General features: G+C 40.3%; 1 protein-coding gene across 2 annotated transcripts in view; it reads left to right on the forward strand.

Annotated features, from left to right (window-relative positions):
* PICALM (phosphatidylinositol binding clathrin assembly protein) overlaps positions 1-23,922 on the forward strand; it is a 63,691-nt gene that overhangs the window by 35,655 nt on the left and 4,114 nt on the right. Inside the window, exons 9-19 of one of the 2 annotated variants that reach the window (XM_042824975.1) lie at positions 620-705; positions 1,917-2,040; positions 2,398-2,534; positions 5,496-5,596; positions 14,412-14,519; positions 15,369-15,500; positions 15,586-15,616; positions 16,577-16,676; positions 18,022-18,045; positions 20,132-20,191; positions 22,203-22,307. In XM_042824975.1, the coding sequence (XP_042680909.1) occupies positions 620-705; positions 1,917-2,040; positions 2,398-2,534; positions 5,496-5,596; positions 14,412-14,519; positions 15,369-15,500; positions 15,586-15,616; positions 16,577-16,676; positions 18,022-18,045; positions 20,132-20,191; positions 22,203-22,307 (1,008 nt within the window). The remainder of the gene's footprint in view (positions 1-619; positions 706-1,916; positions 2,041-2,397; positions 2,535-5,495; positions 5,597-14,411; positions 14,520-15,368; positions 15,501-15,585; positions 15,617-16,576; positions 16,677-18,021; positions 18,046-20,131; positions 20,192-22,202; positions 22,308-23,922) is intronic. The other variant, XM_042825789.1, reaches the window with a different exon arrangement.

A 23,922-nucleotide genomic window follows, 5' to 3' on the forward strand; every position in this document is an offset into this window, starting at 1 on the left:
AGCATTCACTTACACTTTCCTCTGTATGTTGTTACCAAGTTATTTCAGAGTTTGATTAAATCCAACCCCTGTCAGAGCCTGGCTTTCATTTCCAACGATGCTATTGTAAAATGTTAGGGGCCACTTATTTCATACTCTAATTGAGTTTTGTGACAATGTAATTTCCATCGTGCTTGAAAACACAATTTGTCTTTATAAGTTCATGTAATGAAGCTTTTACATGATGTCATAAAGGTACAGTTTTTACCAAGCTTCCTTTGGCTGCAAACCTATAGAAATAATTTCTGAAGGTTTGCAGAATGTGCACAAAGAGAAGGACTTCAGGTACAATTTCCTTAGTGTCTAGAAATACTGGCTACTTCTGATATTTGCTGTTTCCTAGCTGTTAATTTTAACATCTCTTGACATATTTCAGTATTTGTGAGTCATTTTACACAGAGCAAAGCAGTGATGAGACAACCTCAGGTTGTATTTAAAGTAATTAAGTATCTATTGGATGCCAAGATGTGACATAAGTATTTAGAGTTGTACTAGTCCTTACAACTGTATTCTCTGGAAGTCTTAACTACTGACATGCTTTACCTTAGGTTTCTTTTTCCTGTCTTTTCCCTTTTCATAGGCACCAAGTAGCCTTCTTGATGCTTTGGAGCAACACTTAGCTTCTCTAGAAGGAAAGAAAATCAAGGATTCTACAGCTGCAAGCAGGTGCTTATGTTCTTATCCTTTACAATTAAAAAAAAAAAAAATTGAAGCCAATGTTAAATTCATTATTTTGAGATTAGATTATAAAAATAAAGTTTGCGTAGGTTTTGTTGAAGTGAAGGTTGCATTTGTAACAATAGAAGAGGGAGTTGCATGTCTTGCTGAGTACTTCAGACAATTTCCTCCAGATCAACAGAAATAGAATCTGAAGAGCTGCAAAGATTTGCTGTAGAATCCCTCATCCAGTAGTTCAACTTCTCACATCAAATCTTGAACTTCTGAAGAGAAGCAGTTTTTTTTTAATTTACTGCCCATAAATCTTCATTTTCTGTTAATAATTAGACTTCAGCAAGATAAGCAGCATTTATCTGTCAGTGTCCTTAGACTCTTCCATCTCAATTGTAATCCTTTGTCAGAAGCAAGAAAATGTTTCCAGAAGTCCTTAAATTAAAAATGGTTGCTTAAAGTAATTGGAGATTAAGGCATTCACTGGTTTGCAAATGCTTGCTAAAACACCAGTACAATCCAGAGAAATCCTCTAGGCAAATAACTTCATTATGTTCAAATAAAAGCAGCTTAGTACTGGGGGATGGAGGGGGAAGTCATGCTAAATTAGATAGCATTTCTTTATTGCATGCCCAGACAATAACAGAGCCATATTTTACATGTTCTTTTGCACTGGTTTGCTGGCATTGGTGAGGTTACTGTATTTTAGAAGTGAAGTATTTGAATTAGTCTTTTTTGCACGTTCTTGAGCTTGGTGATAGATGTCTTTCTCTGTGATATATTGGTTGCACTGACAGTTCTTTTAACTAAATCTATTAAGTTGGTCAACAGTTTGAATTTGGGTCTGTGTTGTCAGAAATCCTTGTGAATCAGCACAAGGCGTGTTTACTCTTCTCCTGTTAGCCTGAAATAAAAACTTCAGGCATCAATTTCTGTGATGGAGTTCGAAGGGGAAAATTAAGAGATTGAAACCCAAAGCTCAGCATACAAGAGTGAATGGTATCTGTTCGTGGTATTTTTGTTCTGCACTTCATGCAGCACATCTGAGGAAAGCTCATTGCTTTGTGTTGTGTGGTGACATAACCAGTCCTTCAAAGAATTCAAAAGGAGACTGAGCAGGAGGGTGGATACAGGCAAAGTGTTCTTCACATGTTGCTATCACGTGTCACCTATTAACAGCCTGATTTACTCTCATCCAATTACTTTAGGGCTACCACCCTTTCCAATGCAGTTTCTTCCCTTGCAAGCACTGGCCTGTCTCTCACGAAAGTTGATGAAAGGGAAAAACAAGCTGCATTAGAGGAAGAACAGGCTCGCTTGAAAGCTTTAAAGGTAGGCATCAGAAATTTTTAACTCAGAACACTTTTTCTGTGCTCTTATTGATAGTTTTATTAAGGCTCTTGTAGGAGCAGAGCAAAAAGCCAGAGTTATACAGAGTATGTGCTATTGTCAAAGTGCTGGAGGTAAAATCATACATACATACGCCGTGCAACTTGTGAAGGGTTTGTGAAGTAATGTTTCTGAAGGGTTTGTGGTGGCAGTGTCTCCAGTAATTACCTTGTTTAACAAACATACTTTACCGTGGGAAATAATTAAAAATAAATATTTAACTTTTGTTTTACTTGCTTCCAGACTGATATACACAAATGTTGTTTCTGGATTTCTTATGCCAGCTCACTTTTCCAACAGGAGCAACGTCTAAAAGAACTTGCAAAGAAACCTCATACCTCTTTAACAACCGCAGCTTCTCCTGTGTCAACTGCAGCAGGAAGCATAATGACTACACCAGCCATTGATATTTTTTCTACTCCTAGCTCTTCAAACAGGTATGTTTCAATACTGTTGCTTCACTGTGAGTTGGGGTGCAAGCAGAGGAGTATCATCTCAATTTCTGCAGAGGGTACATTGGAGGAGGTTGTTTGGGTGTGGAGTTCATTAGGAATGTGAAAATAAATTATCTGTGTGAGGTGGGTAGGAAAATACCCTGTTCTGTTGGGGGGGGAGGGGGGGAAGCAGTGTAGTGTGTCTTCTTCATCTTCTATTTGCAGAATAGTTTCTGATGAACTGCTTACGGGCCTTGTAGCTGTTGATAGGCTAGCCAGGCAGCTGGAACTGTAAAAATGCACATGCTGTGCCCCTGAAGAACCTTACAGGCTCATTCATGAGAAGTTGAATTTTCAGTAGGGAGGTCTTAATAATTCATGAAAGGTCAAATTCTGTATGGGGAGGTCTTAATAATGCAGAACTCAGTGTTGCATTTCTAGGTATTTAAAAGTTGAGTGGTAAGAAATATTCTGGTCGACTTTCAGTAGAAGGAGAGCCTGAAAACAGGGTTGGAAGGAAAAGAAGCAGGTTCTGCAGTATTGAGTTGTATCTGGAACATTTGTCTGCAGGAACTTGCAGGGACAGTGTAAGAGTACGTACTGCGCACTGATCCTGACTATTGACTAGCAGTATGCATAAAGGTGTGAGCTCCATTCTATAAATGCTTGTCAAATGAGATGGTAGCAGAGAGCCAGCGCTTCCATGAGTTCAAGAGAAGGAAATGGCTCTTGTTTTGGATTTGATCATAGAATCACAAAATGTCTTGGATTGAAGGGAGTCTTAAGACTTCCAGCTCCAATCCCATGCTGCTGTGGGCAGGGTTGCCACCCAGCAGGACCCCATCTCCCCTGGCCTTGAACACCTCCAGCATATCCAGTTTCTTCTTTGGGCAACTTGTACCAATGCCACGCCACCCTCTCTATGAAATTTTTTTTCCTAATCTAATCTGTTTCCCCTATTTTTGTTTGAAGTCATTCCCCTTGTCCTGTCATTATGGGACTGCTTAAATAGGCAGTTTCCTTCTTGTTCTTAAGCTCCCTTCAAGTACTGGAAGGCCACAAGGAGGCTTTCCTGGAACATTCTCTTCTCCAGCATGGACAAACCCAGGTCCCTCAGCCTTTCTCTATGAGAGAGGTGCTCCAGCCCTCTGGTATTTTTGTGGCCCTCTGGACTTTCTCCAGCAGCTCCACATCTTTCTTGCACTGGCAGCCCTTGATCTGGATGCAGTACTCCAGATGGGTCCTCATGAGAGTGGAGCAGGGAGGCCAGTCACCTCCCTCATCCTTCTGGCCACCCTTCTTTTGATGCAGCCCAGCAGGTTGGCCTTTGGGACTGCAAGCACACGCCGCTGATTCATGGATTGTAAACCTAAAGGGGGATTGCTTATTTCCTTTCGAATCATGCAAGAATCCTTTTACTTCTTGCTGTTGTTTAAAAGTAGTCAGTACTTGTACAGCCATCTTTCCCCACTAGAAAACTACTGTAGGAAGTTACTTTGCATCTTTAATGAAGAAAATAGCTGAATCGTGTGTAAGGAGTTAGAGAATCTGTCAGTGTTGATAATTGAAAAGCTGCTTTGAAATTTGTTTAAATAGCTTAGAGACTGAAATATTTGAAGTAGGAGTATGCACTGAACTACGAACTTGGAATGCCTGATCTTCCTTCTTACAAGGTCTGAAACAAAAACATCTGATTAAGGCTTCTTCAAATGGCTAGAAATGCTTCATGCTGAAGACAAGAGCATTTTCTTTTGAAGAACAAATGCTAGTTTGTCTTTGTTTAAATTCAGTTGCTGGCAGTATTACTGCAATGAGCAAAGAACAGATTGTACAGCAGAAGCTGTACACGAAGTGGATTTGTTGGATTGCAAGTTCAGTTGCTTGCTACTGGATGGAATGCCTCTGATTAATCCTTATCGTTAACTTGAGCAATCTTTACTTGAAAATTGTTTTGACTCTTCATATTACAAAGCTGTGCTGAGGAGAGCTGCTTCTTAATAGGGGCAGTGGTAGCAAAATATGATTTCTTGATCTCTACTGGAATGAAATAATGAACTGAATCACACAATCAGTTGAGTCAGCAAGAGGATAGGCAGAAATCTGGGGTGTCTCTTCTAGTCTTTAATCTCTGTTCCAGTCTGTTTTCAAACAATCCTTGGATGCCCTGATGCTTCAGCATCTGTCCATTCCCATATGTGCCAGTCCTGGTTCATTTATCACTGTGCTGGGAAGTTCTTGGAGAACACCAATGCTTCAGTTTTATTTATTTAACAAGAGAAATCTGGGGTATGAAAAGGACTCTTTGCTAGATGTTTTATCATCCCTGTTACTCTTGAAGTCATTGCAACAGCTGTATTTAAGACTTCACTCTTAATCTTCATATGTTCTTGGATCTCAGTTTAGTTGTGAGTAGACCAGTAGGTACGTGTGAGCTAGCTTTAATTTGCAGGGCTGATGTTGCTACAGCAGTTGGCCAAGTGTTTCAAGTGTGCAATGTCTTGTTTTCCCCAGAGGTCTTTAATAGCTCACAAGTGTAAGCCAGTTTTTAGTTTCTGATAGTGGACAGGTCTTGTTATGTTTAGATGTAACACTTTGATGTTGTAGCCCATTAAAGTGAGTTCCACAGTGTATGGAGCTTCATGAGGTTCCTCTAAAAGCAGCTGCAGATCGTTTGATCTTGAGATGTTTTAGCCCTGTTAGACTATGGGGAAGATGGGAAAGCTGGTCATAATTTAGACAACTTGATTTATCAGTCATTTGGTATAACACAGCTTTCTGTATTTACCCTTTCTTGTAAAACATAATGTGAAATTCAGCAAATTTCATTATTTTGGTGTAGTTGCATCAACTTTTATAACTTCTAGTTTGTTACAAAGCTTTCTTTATTGTTGACAGCTGCTAGCATTTGCCTTGCTTTGAGAACCGTGATGCAGTTCAAACGCTTGTATTGATTTGTCTTTGTAGCACTTCAAAGCTGCCAAATGATCTGCTTGATTTGCAGCCAACTTTTCATCCTTCTGTACATCCTATATCTGCTGCTCCACAAGTAGGAAGTACCTGGGGAGGTAAGAATTTTGACTTAAAGTTTTCAGTTACTGTGCCTGTATTGCTGTGAAATGTGTGCCCAGACAGTGAGCTGTTTGTTCCACAAAAACTTGTGAACAGAATTTGCAGAGACAAGTTAAGAATGGGTTAGAAGAATAGGGAACAAGTCAGATCTGAGTACAGATTAAGATATAGAAGCATGTGGTTATTACAAACAGTCTTGATTTGAGATGTGCCTTTAGTCATTGACCAGCAGTCATCCTCATAACTGCTGCCTTTAGGGACTGTGTAGCAAGCTACAGAAAATTAGCTGTGAGAATCCTTTTGTGTGAAGATGTCTGTCAGATACTGAACTCCTCTGCATACTAATGCTGAATGTGGAATTTCTCAAGTCACTATTTCATGTAGACTGAAGTTAAATCAATTTTGCAAAATTTCCAGTTATAATAGGTAAGAATTTGGATGAGACTTGAAAAGAAGCAATTGAAACAAACGTGTTTGGAAAACATGGCAGTCCAGATCCAGGTTTCAAAACCAAAACAAGCACCTCTGAAATACAGCAGGGAATTTGTATTTAACTACAAAAAGAAAGATATGATGAATGAGCTGTTAGATGGTCTTACTGATACGAGCACGCCCTTAAATCAAGAAGGCAAGGCAAGAGTCTCAGAAGTCATGAATGCTATTGTAAATTAGTTAGAGCACTTGCCATTCATCTCTTTTCTGCTTTGCAGAGTCCCAGCATACTTTTGGTACAGGTAACAGGTACTGGTTGCTTGCACTGTTGGTTATACTGAATGAAAGTTTAAAAACCTTGCATAAAGCTTTCTTCTTCATAAATGATGCTTAGTGTCAAATTTTATTGTCTTATCTGGAAATAGTTGCATAACTACTGCTTAATGTTGCTGAAAAATAAGAGTTGCTGCTTCAGAAAGCTTCATAAGCATTGGAATAATACTCTTCTGCAGTTTCACTTTCCTTTATGAGCTTTTCTTAAGTCTTTCCAGTTACCTAAGTGAACTTTGTGACATGCAGTGTATGTTTTCTTCTTTCCTGTTTACTTCTGGTGTGTACTTGGTGTCCTGTGTATCTTCTCCTACTGGTTTGTAGGGAAATAATTCTGGTTGATGGAAACGATAGTAATGTATGCAGTACCTTCCAGGAAAAAGAAAAAATTGACTTGTCCTTTCATTTTGCTGAGCAGAGCATCTTTGGAGAAAGGTGCAATGGGGAGCACATCAAGTTACGCATACAGATTTTGATGCCTGTTAGGCTTAGAGTTCAGACACTGTGAAAATGTTTTGGCTCATCTTGTTTGCTTTCGGGAATATCTTCTGCTTCAGCTTGTTCTATTTATCTGATTATCTCATGGGTGAGAGATGGAAGGGGAGGTTGTCGTCCTCGTGACGGTCATATCACAACGTGTTAAGTTTTACCACTTTTTTGTATTAAAAACCTGAAATTGAGCCTGGAGGTCCTTGTTTGTTCAGTGTTGTGTTATTTCTGGTAAGAGTCTTCTGTAATAATCGTTGGTGTACCTGCTTCCTCATGACGTTTCTAAATACTTCTAAGATTAACTCCTTTAACTGAAGACTTCAGGCTGTCTGCTGAAGCTGTGAGTTAAAATTCTGGGATCACCACTTCCTTATTAATTTTCATTTAAAAAAACCCAAATCTGTGGAGCTTTGCAGACACGAGCACTCACTTCACGTAAGTGAGGTAGATAGGAAGTGCTTTCCACATTTTACAGATGAAGAAATCTGAGCAGTTAACTGACTTGCATGAAGTCATGTGGCAAATCAGTGGCAGAGCCAAGAATGGAACCTGAGCTATTTCCAGTCCTGTGCTCTAACCACTGCACAGCATCCCTCCCTTAGGTAATTTTATGAGATGATGATGTTTGTATTTGGTGTATTCAGTAACTTTGAGAAGAGTATCAAATCAGGTACAAATTGACTTGCAGTGAACAAGAATGACTGCTGATGAGATTTACTCAGCATCCTTTAGGTATGTGATAAAAGGATAAACTGTGTGATGAACCCGTTTTATTTGGGTTGCTGCCTTTCACTGCTGTCTGGCAAAAACCCTAACGAGGTTAGAAATTCCTAGAGTGTGGGTTCTGTTATTGCATGTTTTTGGTTTCTTTTCTCTAAACTGTAAGGGATGCCACAGAAAAATGTTAGTCATTCCTCTCTCTTAGGTAAGTTGCTACTGGCTGATGGGTGGAAGGTAGAAGTCTGCAAAATTCCAGTAACTTTCTTGAATGCACCTGAATTACTAATGCTTGAAGATAACCTGAAGGTGCAGTGATTCCACTGACACAAGCAGACACAGTGTGTATTCAGAGGTGAAACAGGGCTTTAGAAACAGTTCAGTGTTGCTGTCAGGAGAGACAGCAATTGAATTTTCAATTTTTTTTTTAATGATGTGAATTATCCAAACCAATTAATTCTCAGTTATCTCTGTCACAGGCATTGGCAGATTTTCAGATGTAAACATGCTGGTTTAGAACTGGGGTGAGACAGACCAGCAAAAAGAATTAGAGAGAAGATGACATTTCTGAGAGAATTCTGCTCAAGTTTTATTCAATTTCTTTACTAGTCAAAACACAACGCAACATGCAACTGTTGACATTTGGGAACAGAGGGTGGTAATTAATACTTACCCTGCTTTGTACAAGTTTAAGTAATTCCGGTAGACAGTAGTTTCATGCAAGAATAGTAAAGTAATGTGGAAAACAAACAAAAAAAGGCTAAGAAGAATGAAAGAAGCCTTTGTAAGAGCTGTTACTGAGATGGTTTGAGGACCATCCCAGCTGTTTGATCTTCTGTTTGCCAGTGATCAGAACTTGAGAAGCAGAGCAGATGTACCAGTGTGGAAAAAATCAGTTTATCCTACCTGATTGTTTTTTTTTCCAATTGTAAGAAGAACCAATAGAATGAGAGGAATGTGAAGCAGCAACAGCAAGCAAGCAGGAGTTGATTAAAGGATAGTGCTGTGTTTTATTGTCAGATCAGTTTGTTCTGTGCGTTCTGAAGTGGCATTCATAGTAGACAGAGGATACATACCTACAGCAGGGACTCATTTCAGGTGCCTGGCTGTTTGACATGTCCACAATATGTTAGGTGGTAATGTTATTGCCTAAGGCATACAAAAGCTAGTAGGTTTTTGTATTGCTGCTGTTTATTACAAATTTCATTATTTCGGGTGCTTGTTCTCTACTCACTGTTGGTTACTCTGTTTTTTGTAACTGTATGATTTAAAAAAATATTAATAATGCCTGGTAAAGTACTTGTGATGTAGCCAGGCAGTCTGTGGAAGAAACCAAACATTGCTGAAAAAGGTTTCAGGCTTGCAGAAAATGAAAATGCAAATGCATTAAGTCTGTGAAGTATAATGCATTTATGATTTTGAGACTTCATTTTCTTTAGGATTTGCATATGACTGGCAGCTGCATGTTATCAAACTGTATAGGATTTATAGCTAAGAATCAGGAGATCAGATTCAGGCAGAGGCAGTCTGAAACTTCTGTCTATGTCTCAGTAGTATTTACTAGTTGTGGATCATCAGTAAACCAACCTGGTTTAAAAGCTAAGTGCCAAGACCATGAGGCACTCAGATCTCTTACAAGCATTACTGACATTTCTGCATATGGTTTTGTCTAGAACAGTAAGTGTGGTTCTAGGCAGTGTGATAAAATGGGGCTGGAGAATAGGGGAGACCTCATCGCTCTCCACAACTCTCAGAAAGGAGGTGGGCTTGGCCTCTATCTAATGGTAGGGTGAGAAGTAGCTGCCTTGAGTTGTGTGGGGAAGGCTCAGGTTGGATATTAGGAAAGGTTTATTCTCAGAACTGGCTGCTGGAGGTGATGGGTTCACTGCAGGTGTTGAGCCGTGCGCGTGTGGCGCTGAGGGACGCAGGTCGGTGGGCATGGTGCTGATGGCTCCGCAGTTGGACTGGGTGATCTCAGTGCTCTGTTCCAACATTAATGGTTCTATGAAGCAGAGCAGTTCTCTTCTTCATGGCCAGCGACATGTCCACAAGTTTCATAATAAGGACTTTGCTTCTGTGGCTCGATATATTTCCAGCTCTTGAGAATTTCATGATGCTGAGAAACACAAAAAGCGTCAAGTTCCAAGATCAGTAGATGGAAAAGAAAGTTAGCACTCTGTTTTGGGATTGCAGCTGGTGGTTTTCTTTGCATACTTTTTTAAAGCCATTTGTAGACTTGCATTGAGAGTCTGGTGTGCTGTGGTAGGAGGCAGTCACTGCTTCTGTAAACTTGTTGCAAGTATTGGGGGATATGACTGAGTAGAGCAAAAACTGCTTGTATTTAAAGATAAGTAGCATACTAATTTTCTGTATTAGACTTAATATAGAGGAAGCATGTTGTGTAAAACCGAGGTAGTAATAATTCTTTTTGAGAACAGAAGGGTAGCTAATACACTTTTCCATGGGCAGAGAATGTATGGATAGTTCTGGTCAACTTAAAAATTAAATAGCCAGGTCGTCCCAAATTTAGAGGTTTTGGGATAAAACAATACTGCTTGGACTCTTCTAACTCTTCTTACTCTTCTATACCTAGGAAGTAACATACAACTAAACCCATCTCCCTTTTCTTTCTCTTGCTTTCTGGAATTGGACAGATCCTTTTTCTGCTACTGTTGATAATGTTGATGATGCCATTCCAAACCTAAATCCTTTCCTTACAAAAACTAACGATGCTGCTCATCTGTCTGTGTCTTCTGATGTTTCTACTTTCACCAGTAGGACACCCACACATGAAATGTTTGTTGGTAAAGTACCGTTTTAAATTAATTACCTATTTCCGAACATTTTATTATTTTGGTTTCTAAAACATATTTGGGGGCTTCTGAGAAACCAAAAAGAGTAACAGATGTTTTTGTGGTACATTAGAACTTGATTTAGTAGTTGTGTCTTAAAAATAGTGTTACTATCCTTCCTTGATGTTAACTGTGGTGGTATTCTTGCTGATGATGGAACTCAGTTACAGTTAAAGCAGTTGTTTGAGTTCGTTTCAATACAGGCTCTTATGCTTGGGAGTTTTAAGGTAAAATACTGTATGTGCCTGAGAATTAATTTTCTGTTCCTCAGATTGAAGCGTTCTTTTTGAACGTTGGAGCTCACTGTGATTTTCTATGCAGGGGATTTGTTTTCTGCAATTTTGCTAACATGCAAAACTGATAAAGCCACAGGTGCTTTGATGTGTCTTCTGTTCATCTCAGGCAATTAACTAAGAACTCACCACTTAAAAAAAAAACATTAAAACTTAGTTTGGAGGTGATTCAATGTGCTGTCATACCAGAAATCCCTGTCATGTGTCTGTTGGTGCAAGTCCCTCGGAATTGGATTGCTTGTCAGTATTTTAGCTTTCTGGGAATAAAAAAAAAATCAGTTAATGATGTGTCAGTTCTGTTCTTAGACTGCTTGGTTTGAAGACAGTCTCAGTGCACCAACAAGGCTTTCTTTCTCAGGTTGAACCTCACTAGGACTGATCTCAGAAGAATCCAAACTTTCTTATAAGAAAGATATTTGATAGCTCTGTTTCTTAACAAGGAGAAGACCAAGGATCTCTTTGGAGATGCCACCAGTATTCTGACGAGTTTCCAAGCTTGTCTCGTCTTAGTGGGGAGAGGAGAAGCAAGAGTCTCCAGGGCAGAACTCCAGTTGTGAGACCTCTGGAATTCCCACTGATGTTTAGTTGGTTGAGGCAGTAGTTTACAAATACTCAGAGTTATAACTGTGGTGTAATGACTTGGTCTGTTTCTAATTGCTTTTCCCCCTGCTTCTAAGAAACTGGTATGGCTGCAGGCAAATGCAGAGTGACCATTTGAAATGAAGCTTGGCAGTGGAGTTAGCATTCAGTCAGAGCAGCTTCCTGGCTGTGGTTTGTTCTGCAGCCCTACAGAAAGCTGTGGCAGTGCAGGGCTGTGGTGCACAGCTGGGTGGGTTTGTGGGGCGTTCTTCATTCACAGCCCAGCCCTGACCTGCTGAGGACGGACAGCGTTGTTACACTGCCTTCCCCTTCAGCATCTCACTCTGCGAAGTTCTGTCTATAAGCAGTGTGTGACTTCCTGACATACTGACCTATGAAAGTAGATGCAGCTCTAGCAGTAGCACAAACTAGGTGCTATGATAATGTGAACACGGATTTAAAATAACTCTTTCTGGTTCTTTAGATCATTACAATCCATTCACTGAACTAAACCCCTTTGTGGCAACCAAATATGAATCCACTGTTGGGCTGTATCGTTATTCTTCAGGTATAAGAAAAATGCCTTGAAGTTTTTACACTTTTTTTTTTCCAAAGGGTGTAAAACATGGCATTTACTGGGAAAAAAAAAAAAGAAAGAAAAAAAATGTTTATCCTAACGTAGCTGTAATGTTGAAAGTGTTTTTTTCCCTTTAGAGTTATAGATGATACAAACTCGTTTCTTGTATGTCTTACCTGTATTAATTTTGTTCTGTTGTTTCTATGTTGTTGGAGTATATGTGGATTTATAGACTGACCTGAAATTAAATATTTGAATAGCAAATAGAGTGTATCTTGGTTCTCTTTCTGTAACTCTCCCTCTTCTCCTTTCCTGGCTTTCTCTCTTTTGTGTGACATGCCTTATCAGACTCTTTTTGTGGTCCTCAAGCTTTCCCTAGTGCTTCTCATTTCCGCAGTGAGCCTTCTTCTGTAGCTGGTCTCTTTGGAGGTAGGTAACAGGATGGAGCCTCACCTCAAACACTCAAGTTTGAATGTGTCGTGTGCCTGGAATTATTAGGTCTGTTATTGGCTACAGAAGTGCCTTACCACATTGGCTCAACTTTGATTTCTGTAGCAGTGCTTATGCTAGATGTGCTGTCACAGGTAGCTCATCTTTTTCTGGTTTGTGCTTAAACAAGGCTTTAGTCTGAGAAATGAGTATCTCCCCATTTCAGGATTCCTTCTGTACGTGTTGCTGCATTAATCACCTTCACTGCTTGTGAGACAGGGGTTGGGATGTTCTGAGGACAGAGGTTCACAACAGAACATACAGATGGTATCCTCTGCATTACATGTGTCTAACTTGTGCAGAGAGGTGATGTCTGCACAGTAACTTGTATTGCTGCTGTTTCTGTGGTGCCTTGCCAGCAGTTGGGTGGGCTGCTGGCTGTGGCAGATAACAGCCTAAACCAGGAGGAGGAGGGGCTGTTAAGGCTGCTATGCGAGGCTTAGCAATAGCTTCAATTTGTGTTTTGTGGAAAAGTTGATTCTTAAACACTACGAAGTGATGTTTTGTTTAAAAACACTAAAAACAACCAGCTGGAGTCGTACCAGGAGAATGATTTGATCTGTTCACTAAGCCCAACTCACAAAGTGCCAAGCAATGTTTTGTCTTCTGGTTTGTCTCACTTCCTATTGCTCGAAACACCTGAGAATATGAGAGTGGGAACGTTATCTTACTTGTACCACTGAAGCCCATGTTTTAAAGAGCAATGAGTTACATTGTCAGACTTGTTGGTATGGGCACGATTTGCAGGACATCCTGTCAAAGGAATTCTGATACGCAGTTCAGAGTCTCTGAAATGGCCTGCTACAACCTGATGCTGTACTTGTCACAAAGATACTCATTTTGTTTTGTTGTTTATTCACTTCCCTATCTTTTCCCACATTACTGCTTCCCTCATGTCCTTGTATGCTGTTCCGAGTTCTTATTTGATTTGTGCTTAATGGAAAAAATGTATTTTCTTGGTGGATGCTTTTGACTTGAAAGTTTTGTCTTCCTTTAAGACCAATAGGAAAGGTGACCCAAATCAGCTCTGTGAAGTTTGAGTACAAGGATTGCACCATTAATCATTAAGTGTTAGGTGAAGTCTCACTTATTTTAGGAGAACATGAAGACTGAAATGAGCTGTGTCAGCATGCTGAAAGTGATCTAACTATTGGGCAGGTCACTGAGGGGTTTTATTATTGAAGTGTGCAACCCTTTCTTCTGTTTTTACATATCATTAGAATTTGTTCAAAACCAGAAGCTAATTTGCAACACTTCAAGCATTCTTTTTTTTTTTCTTACATAGGAATAATTTCTATAATTGCATGACTTGAGATGTAGATGCATACATCTGCTCAGACTTGTGTGTGGTGCTCTGGATGTAACACCAGAAGACATGAGCTTTCGTATCTGAGCCACCAACTTTATTTAGTATTGCTTAAAACTGTGCTCTGCAGTGGAGCAAGTTCTCAGTGTGGAGAGGAAAAAAAGCATCTGGAGAACACTTAACGAAGATCATATTTGCTTTATAGGTACACAGCAGGAAACAAGTGAAATAATTTGTGCTCAAAAATAACTGTTAAAATTTTAGTATTAGGAATGTGTTATTGAAAGCATGATAGTCAGGTGTGTTGGGGTAGTGTGGATCGTGCTCTAGTTGTATCTGAGAGCAGCTCAGTAGAGGAAAGGTGGAGGAAAGTAATTTTGAAACAGATTCTGCATCTAACCAGCTGCATTTCCTGCAAAAGCACAATAATTTTTCCTTAAATAATTGTAAGCAGTTAAAGACAGGGATGGTACGAATAGTGCCAGAGACTTAGCATTGGGGAAGATCTTCCACAGTCTGCTGGCATTCTTTTGAGACAGAAGCTTTTTTCTTGGGAGGAGTTCAAGTTCCAGCTCTTTTCCTATGAAAATTCTCCATGTTGGAGTGTAATGTGATCACTTGAGGTCTTCCTAATCATTCTTTATCACTGAAATAATCTACGTGTTTGTTGTCTTTTCCATAAAGAAGGGAAATTAACGAGGAAAACTTCACACAAGTATTCAACTGCTTTATTTTTTTTCCACGCAGGGTTCACTCCGTCGCCTGTTTCTCAACCACAACCATCAGCTGGCCTTAATGTTGACTTTGAGTCTGTGTTTGGAAACAAATCATCTAATGTTGTCCTAGATTCTGGTGGTAAGACATCTACCAAAATAGGTGACAGGTCCTCATAATCTGTGTTTAATCATATGACAGTGTTCCAGTTGACAAAAGAAAGCAGGCTTTAAAGGATCAATAACAGCATTCTTCAACTAGCTTTTTCTTACTGTGTAAGGAAAGGCTACTTCATTATTTCTGTATGTATCCTGAAGAAACATTTAATTCCTTAAATCTTTTCTGCATTGAAACTTCACACTGTGAACAGCATTATTTAAGTGTTGTCAACTGTGTACTGCAGCAATAAGTGGAGTTAAAGTTGCTTCTTAATTTTATTCAGCAGTGCAAAACATTATCAACACACTCAGTTGCCTATGCATTGCTTTTTGATGCAGAGATTCACTTCAGGAAATGATCATGTAAGGGTGAACCATCAAAAATACGGTATTAATTTGGATTGTAATCAGACTGAGAACCCTTCTATTCTTCTGAGAATTTGGGAAGTAAATATTCCGGCCTTCTGACATTTAACTCTTCCGATATTGGATTTGCTTTGGCCAAACCAGTGAAGTGCTAAAAGCAGACACTTTTTGATACAACTGAAATCATTTAGATATGCTTAATTTTGTTTTTTCGTGTTTTGTGGTGGTTGTGAATCTGTTTTATATAAAATAGATGTCACATGGGTTAAATCAGTAGAACAAAGCCTCCTTTTTCTGTAGTCTCTCTTTTATCCAAAGGCATAGTGCTTTTATCTTGTGTTCGTTGTAGTGCTGCTACTAGGTTAAGCTGTTTCACCCTTTGTGTTGAGCTAGCTGTCTGCTGAACTGAATATCACAAAGTTCATGGGAAGCCTATGATTCAAATCAGTTTGTTTATCATTTCAAGGCTTTGATGAATTAGGTGGTCTACTAAAACCAACAGTGGCCTCCCAGAACCAGAGTCTTCCAGTTGCCAAAGTACCACCTAACAAATTAGTGTCAGATGATCTGGATTCATCTTTAGCCAATCTCGTAGGCAGTAAGTATTGAACAACTTACGTAAATACTTATTTAATTCTTAAGTGAATAAAATCTCAGTAGTGTCTTTTTCTACTTTGTGACAGATTTGGGCATTGGAAATGGAACTACTAAAAAGTGAGTATGCCTAATCAAAAGTGGAGCTTTTCCTCTTGGTAGTAAAATCTTATGAAAGCACAGGTTCCAGCTTGCCCAGAGCGTCATCTGCCCTTCAGAGCATGTTTGGGGTGGTGCTTTGATTCTGATTCTCATCACATGAGATGTAACAAATAAAGAGATGCTTGAAAGACTATAGGTTGAGGAGTAACAGCAGTGGCAAGATGCCATCCTTTGTCTGAGTTCTTTCAGGTTGTCTCTATTTTTGGGAAATGAGTTCAGATTATTTCTTTAGGTTGTAGTGATCGTATCACGCATTCTAAATCTTCATGTGATCCTAGTGCATGCAGAACTACAGTATGTGAGACCACAAACCTCAGGCTTCTGCTTGACCTTTAGAGAAGTGAATTTTGAATCAGGGCCTGTTCTAGAAAAGCATCTGTTCTAGCAGTGAAGTTGAGAATGTGATCAGCAAATTTCATGTGCACTGGGGCGGCCTATTGCCAACTCTGCAGTCACTCTAGCAGAAGTCTAGTGTGTAGTTGTTCATCACTAAACTATTTTGACTTCAGTAAAGTAAGCTAGGCTAAGCCATACCAGGGAATCTGAGCTTGAATCAAGCTAAGGTGGCTTTCCCTGGACATAGAATCATAGAATGGCCTGGGTGGAAAAGGACCACAATGCTCATCCAGTTCCAACCCCCTGCTGTGTGCAGGGTCACCAACCAGCAGACCAGGCTGCCCAGAGCCACATCCAGCCTGGTCTTGAATGCCTCCAGGGATGGGGCATCCACAGCCTCCTTGGGCAACCTGTTTCAGTGTGTCACCACCCTCTAGGTGTTACCTTACCCTCAGACCTTTCTTCAACTCACGTGCTGAATGAGCGTTGCTAAATGAAAGTTTCAAAGAGGAAACATTGTTCACATTTTGTAAAAGCAAACTGATTATTTTTCTAACAATTCTTTTACAAATTTATTTGAAGTGATGTAAATTGGACTCAACCAAGTGAAAAGAAACTAACAGGTGGTTCCAACTGGCAACCCAAGATTGCACCTACAACTGCATGGAATGCTCCAACGCTGGTAAGCAAACAGTCATTTTAAAATAGTGAGTGAAAACTGACAAATTTGGAAGTGACAGCTGCAGGAAAGAGGCAGTAGAAAATTGGAATAGGGATCAGTTTGAGGCGTGTGCTGCTTGGATTTGTTTTTCTCAGCTGTGCAGTTCTAGTAAATTAGTTTGCTGTGAGATATGCAAGTTTATGTTAAACTTTGGTGTTCCTTGAGCAGTGTGTCATGGCAGGATAGCTGGCTTCATGTTTCAGTGAATTAACATGAAGCCACGGACTGATGTGTTGGGGATACTTGGTAGTCTAGTTAAGAACAAGTCTGACAGCTGTGTTCTTCAGGTGTGTTGACATGCCAAGTGTGTTTACTATTACAACACTTAGCCTGCTCTGGGGGTGAGAATGGGCTGAGATTAATCTTCAGGTACTTCTCATTTGTGGTGCCCACTGTAACATGTAGTATTGGCTAGAATTTTGGGTAGCATGTCAGGTGAGGGTTCTTGACTAGCGTGTCCAAAATAATAGAAGATATATATGGGTAATTCTCGTGTGGTAATGGACCACTTTTGCACGTGGATCCTGCTCACCCTTTCACCAGTGACTTGGAGAACTGTACACTGCCAGAGCGGGTAACAAAAAGTCCCGGAGGATTTATTGCATCTGATTCCAACTGGGGGAGGTTGAATCCACAGTGCGATAACCAAACATTATGGGTTAGGAAAGAGAGTGTCTCTGGATCCACCACCTCACCCCGGTGGTGACCAGTGTTACCAGCTCAGTCACAGAGAGAAATGCTTGTGGGCCTTACTGCAAGGTGTGTAGGTATTGAAGAAAGTGATTTCTGACTTCCTTTAGTGATTGATGGTTTGAGTTTATCTGTGTGCTTTAATCTGTTGAATAACTCATGTCTTGTATATGCATCTTCTTGTGATAAGTCATTATATTTAACAACTTTTATTCTTAGTTGCTGAGACACTTTTCTTCCTGTGAAACTGTTCTGTGAACATAAACACCCAGAAACAAATAATCTAGAAGAAAATTTGCCTTCCTGTGCTGGTCTATTTATTGTGGAGTTACTGCTGCTTGCTAAATAAATATGCTTTTGAAAAGAAGACTTCCTTGTCTTTGGAAAAAGGCATATACCAAATAAATGGACTGTGCAGATCAATTAAGAACATGCTAAGGGCAGTTTCACGGATGTACGCTGTCTCAGTAAATGACTTGAATTACAAGAATGCGTTGGGGTGGACATGTAATGTATCTGTGAACTAAAATGCTATCTGTGTATATTCCATTGTGTAAGTATTTGCTTCTAATCCAGTGTTATTGCATTATGTAATTGTTCTCCCTGGGAAATACAGAATGGCATGCATTTTCCACAATACGTAAGTGAAACAACCCACAGCCTTTTTGCAATCAACTGGCATGCTGATATTAACCACTGCTGTTGCAGAATCTCATAACCTTCTTGCTATTTACACATTTCTCATTTTAAAATCTTTGGTGTGCCAAAAATTGAGCTTTTCCTAGCATACACAAACTTCATAGGTGTTCTGCAGGCTCTTGATTCGAATGATGGCATGGGAAATACCAAGATTATTTTTCCTTGCTTTAAACTGTACCATTTGCTGCCAGAGAGCTGGGGTGTGTGTCTGTGCTGCCTTCAATGCACTTGGTGAATTTTGAATGAAGATAAGATGTTTGTGTTTGAATAACTGCATGAAACCTCACGGGCTTCTGTTACACTTGGCACTTTATCCACATTTGTGGTAGATCTTGAGTGTTTTTCAGAGGGGAGAGACCAATATGCAATTAATGCTCACGTTAAGAAGGAAGAGCCGTGCTGACGGTTCATGGGCAAGCAGTATGCAATGCTTGCTGTCTGAGCAGTGCAGAATCTTTCATTTCAAAGAGTTGATGCAAGCAGTGGTATTGGTCTTTCCCTGAGTTCTGTTTTCGTTGCAGATGTCAGGTTCATTACTGGAGCAGTCAAAAAGAATCTATGTAGCCAATATGTTTAACATTGAAAGAACAACCAAAGTACCCTGAGAAAAGAAGAATGCCCTTCAGAGCAGCCGTTCTGGCCGTGTGGATATATGCAGTCTAGACATCCCTGACAGGGAAACGCGTCCTGATGGCAATTGAAATGCCCATGGCACTGGCTACCATGTATGAAAAAGGCAGCTGATACCTTTGAACTCAGCTCAGAATCAGCACTGCTGATGTCCTGTGCTTCACGTTACAATTCATCTGTTTAAATTCATTTAATTTATCTTAATTGTGAGCGTGTCACCGCTTCCCTTTTTTCTGTGTTAATAACCTCCTGTGCATGCTGTGAGGTGTACATTGTCTGCCTTGTTCTGAGTACTAATCCCCATGGCAATGAAAAATCAGACTTTTCCCTAAGAGAAAAGGAGATGGTATGGATAAGGCAGCAAGTTAGCTGAATGCTAATAAACACAATTTATAGCATGGAAAAAACTGTTTTTGTCCTTATGAGAATTGATACTCATTTCAAAAGTGGCTGATGAAGCTGTAAAACAAAGAGAGTGGTTTTGTAATGAAGAAGTGTCTTCCATTGTACTTTAGACTGCCTAAGAGTTATCAGCTGTTTTTTTTATGTATATGGTGCCAGGCTGTTTATACAAATGCAGCTCAGTCCTAGGTTTCCTCTGACAGCGTTCTGCCTCTAACTTCATGGAAGTTACTTTGGGGTGTAAATGTGCCTGTAAGGTGCTAGGGGGATTCCTAACCTATTCAAATTGAGTGCACTAAGCAGATGAGGGAGAGACAGCGTGAGTTACAGTCCATGTGTTGTAAGTAGATGTAAATTGTTTTGAGGGCTCTGTCTGCCTTTGCATTAGTAAATGATCCTGCTGTAAGTTTAGAATTATCATCTTATCTGGGCTTAATTTGAGACTGAACAAGAGAAGAGAAAAGTTGAGTTTCTATTCCAATTAATAGATGTTAGAGTTGTGCTTATACTGAAGCATGGTAGGGAGATCCCCATAGCATGTAGATCCTGACTAACGAGAGGAGGATTCCTATAATGTCTACAAAACCAATGGTAATTTGGCCTTTCAGTCTTCAAAAATTCTCTTTTAAGACTCTCATGTACCACAACTTCTCATTTTGAAATACGCTAAATGGAATTCTAATAAATCTGCTTAATGAATATTCCTTCTACAATCTCTCTGTATCATGTAATGTTCTTTAACCAGAAAGTCAAGAGGATGCCAGTATTCAAACAGGTTAAAACCAGATACGTGATTATAAATTCATCATGATGATCTAGAAGCTTAGAAGCCTAGGTATTTCATCTCAAACAATTTGGGTCCATTTTAACACAAAGGCTGCAATTTCTAATAAGTTCACACACACCTTTGCTATCTTCATAATAAGCAAAGTGCTGCAGCTTTACCTGTACGCAGCCAGTCCCTGCTCTCAGCTCACCTCTGTTCTTCCCGCTAGGCACCGCCTGTGATGGCGTATCCTGCCACAACGCCGACAGGGATGATGGGCTATGGGATGGTGAGTAGCACTTCTGTAACTCCACATTCAGGTGCTGTGTGTGGTTTGATCACTCACTGGGTAATAGTGATTTTCTTTTTTCTGAACTGCTTCACCAAAGACTGAATTTTACCTCCTGGTGAAGCCACACCTTGTGTTCAGTTCTGGGCCTCTCACTGCAAGAAAGACATTGAGGCCCTGTAGGGTGTGCAGAGAAGGGCGATGGAGCTGTGAGGGGTCTGGAGCACAAGTCTTATGGGGGAATGGCTGGGGGAACTGGGGCTGTTCCTCTGGAGAAGAGGAAGCTCTCGGGAGGACTTATTGCTCTGTACAGCTCCCTGAAAGGAGGCTGGGTTGAGGTGGGGTTGGCCTCTGCTCCCCGGTAGCAGTGGTAGGATGGAAGGAATGGCCTTCAGTCACGTGTAGTGGTGTTGCTTGAGAACTGCATCTCTTGCTGGCACACCAGTTGCAGAAGTTCTTTGGTACAGAGCTGGCCTTGGTGCTTGTTGCTCTGAACAATGGTTCGAAGTTTTGTTCTTGGCTCAAACCTGAAAATATTTCTGAAATGTGTTTTAACTGCCTCTGTTCTTCATGAGTACAGTTGTATAGCACAGCTTTGAGTGAATGAAATGGAATTTTCCTGAAACACCTTGATCTGTATCAAATTGGTTTAATGGTATAATCAAATTAGGTTCATAACTTGTATTTAATAAACGAGCAACAAAAATGGCACGTCTTGTTCTGTGCACACTCATTTGTGCTTAAAGTACCTGGGTGCTGATTGGAATCTGATCGATGTAACTGAGCACTGTGATACTGGCAGCGGCTTCCTGGTGACTTTGATTCAGCACTTAGGGAAGGTAGCATCTTCAGAAAGCAATCTTGTGTAAAGCAGCATTGATTGTGGTGTTGAAAGGCTGATAGGAAATGTAAACTAGAATTAATAGTAGCTGTGGTTCTGTTGCTATGGGTTGCTGTTACTTGTTGGACGTGCAGCATGAGCAGATGGATGAGGTGGGTCATCAGGGCGATGCTTGGCTTTATAACATCCTGGAAGTCCTGGCTTTATAACATCCTGTCTCTTTCATACTTTCCTAGGATCCCTAGCAGTAAGTGTTGACCTGTTTTACAACCTGCTTTTTAGTTTTTCTTAAAAGTGTAGCTCTTAATGTGGCCATTTCTAAGCAGAGATCTAGGAGCCCTTTTCTGTCAGTGAGGGGATCCTGGACTGGCAGTTTTGTTGGTACAGCTGCTGACCTCAGCATTCCCTGGCTACTTTTTTCCTGTGTCTTCATTGCACCAGCAATTATTCTGAATCTTTGTTAGGGTATTTTTCAAAGGGTCAGTTTTTCCTGAACGGGTTTGCCCTGTGGATGCCTTCCTAGTTAGAGTGATGGGTGGAGTACTAATATTTGTCAAGGAAAAGTGGCTTGGATGGGATGAGTTCAATAGCACCAGTACTGGCTATTCATGCAAAGCTGAGAGGAATGCCAGAAGCAACAGCAGTGGAGATAAGAGTCCAAGCAAAATAAAACTTGACTTTAAGACCATTGATGTATGTTAAATTGTTAATTGAGCTCAGCCAGCACTGTAGAACACTTCAGGCTTGGATTAACATTAATTTTATGTGTAGTTTTCAGGGTTTTTTTTCTTAAACTCCACCAGTTCAGCAGTGGAAGCTCAGAAGAGGTTCTTGGTACTTCTGGAGGCACAGACAAGCTCTGTTGTCAGACCTCAGTGTTAGTGGCAAGATGACCAGCACTAAAGCTTGTTTTTAAATGAGTGTTCCAGTGTTTTTCATTTTTGCTACAAGGGATGGAATGAGCTCAGTTCTTACTGTGACTGTTCCTTAAGCGTGCACTGATGTTCCTTTCTAGTAAGCTCTACTTGCAGAACACCATAGAAATGTTTTGACTGCATGTATCAAATAGGGCCAAGGCCTTTCATGCGTCGCTGTTTTCCTTTCTGTCCTTAAGAACTTGATATGTTTTAATGCTAGATGTGATTTAATGTTGTGTGGATTGTTTTCTAGCCATCACAGATGGGAGGTATACCAGTAATGACACAGCCAACGTTAATATACAGCCAGCCTGTTATGAGACCACCAAATCCTTTTGGCCCTGTACCGGGAGCACAGGTGTGTATGCTCAAAAATTGTTACTGGGGAGAAAACTACAGCTGGATCCGTTGCTCTGAAGGTGTTTCAGTAACTCCTTGTATTGGGAAATGCATTGCACAAGCACGCTGGTTCATGTAAGGATTGCTTCCTGGCTTCTGAAATCCAGGTTGATGGCATAAAGTTTGTTATACAAAAGCAAAGGTGGAATAGCAGAACCATAGATAATGTCTGAAACTGTTGTTCCCCTGGGGGTGTGACTGGGGATTTCCTTCATTTACAGCGTTGTCAGGATATCCAGTAGATGTACAAAAAATGGTGAGGAAAACAAACTTTGAACACTTCCATGCTCTTTTCAGAAAATAGTTGATATCATTGGGAATGTGAGGTAGTTATAGTGTAGCTAAAGGTGCATCCAAGTTTAGCTGGCAGATTGGGACTCCAGCATTAATGCTGCACGTTCGTTCTTGCCAGTCAAACGTTTCTCAAAGTTCATGCTGTCCTTCGTGATGCTATTTAAAAAAAAAAAAAGCAGTGATGTGACAGTATTTTGATCTGACTATGAAGAGCTCTCCTTGTAGGTGGCTCTTTGAAAGCATGTATTTATTACTTCCTTACTTTAGGTGCAGTGGATGTACTTGTGTATCAGTGTAAGTGTACAGGTGTGTGTGTGTTCTGGGGGCTGTCGAGTGTGGAGGAAAAAGAATTCAGCAGTAGGTTGGAAAAGAGCCTCCAGCCTTCTTCCGGTTATTTTTTCAGCTGTTGTCTGATCCTTAACAGGAGTTCCATGCTCATTTTAGGTCTTTGTGGATATACATAGGTAGATATACGTTTCAAAAGTTTTATCTGAAAGAGACATTGTTTATTTGCACCTTCCCTGTATTTCAGGCAAGTGAACGTAGGTAACTCTTACATGGGGTGTCATACTGTCGTGTGGAAGGGATGAGCTTGGCACTTGATAGAGAGCAAGTCAAATAAATACAGATAATCTTCCTCAATTCTGAAAGCATCAATGAGGAAATACTCCTTTAAAAAAATGTGCCTGCTTAATTTAGTTATAAACAAGTAGATGTGAATTGCTATGTTGAGCCTTCCTGCTTCGTTTGACATTGCAGGGTTGGTCTAGGTTGAATCTCAGCTGGCTGTCATGACAGGAAGAAGAGAAATTAATCACAAGTGAGGTGTGTAGAGCTGTATTTATTGTGCTGTAGTCTGAGAACACTTGGTTCCTGCAAGGATTAATTTGACTGGAAACGTGCCCTTTGAATCAGCACTTACTGTGTGCTTAGGAAGGATTTTCCCTGAGATTTGCAGGCGTTGAATGCAGCTTCAGGCGTGAAACTCTTTACCTTTGGTGGAAGCAGTAAGAGTTGATGGCTGCTGGAGGTGAGACTTGGGGCCTGATCCAGCAGTGTGTGTTGTGCTTCAAGTGCCACAAACTCTAAGTGGGAAAGATGGCTGCGTTCAGTTCTAGACCTGTTGGCGCTAGAAAAAAATGGGTGACCTGTGCTGTTAGCATTGAACTCTTCTCCTTAAAATCTGCCGTGGCATGTCCTGGTTTTCCAGCATATTTATAAGCAGTAGAGATGGATGCAATGTAGTTAGACGTGGGTTTGTATGCATTACACTGCTTTTG

Source organism: Centrocercus urophasianus, unplaced genomic scaffold (assembly GCF_019232065.1).
Source record: "Centrocercus urophasianus isolate 14NV4802_14NV808 unplaced genomic scaffold, USGS_Curo_1.0 seq_1, whole genome shotgun sequence".
Taxonomy (NCBI): Eukaryota; Metazoa; Chordata; class Aves; order Galliformes; family Phasianidae; genus Centrocercus; species Centrocercus urophasianus.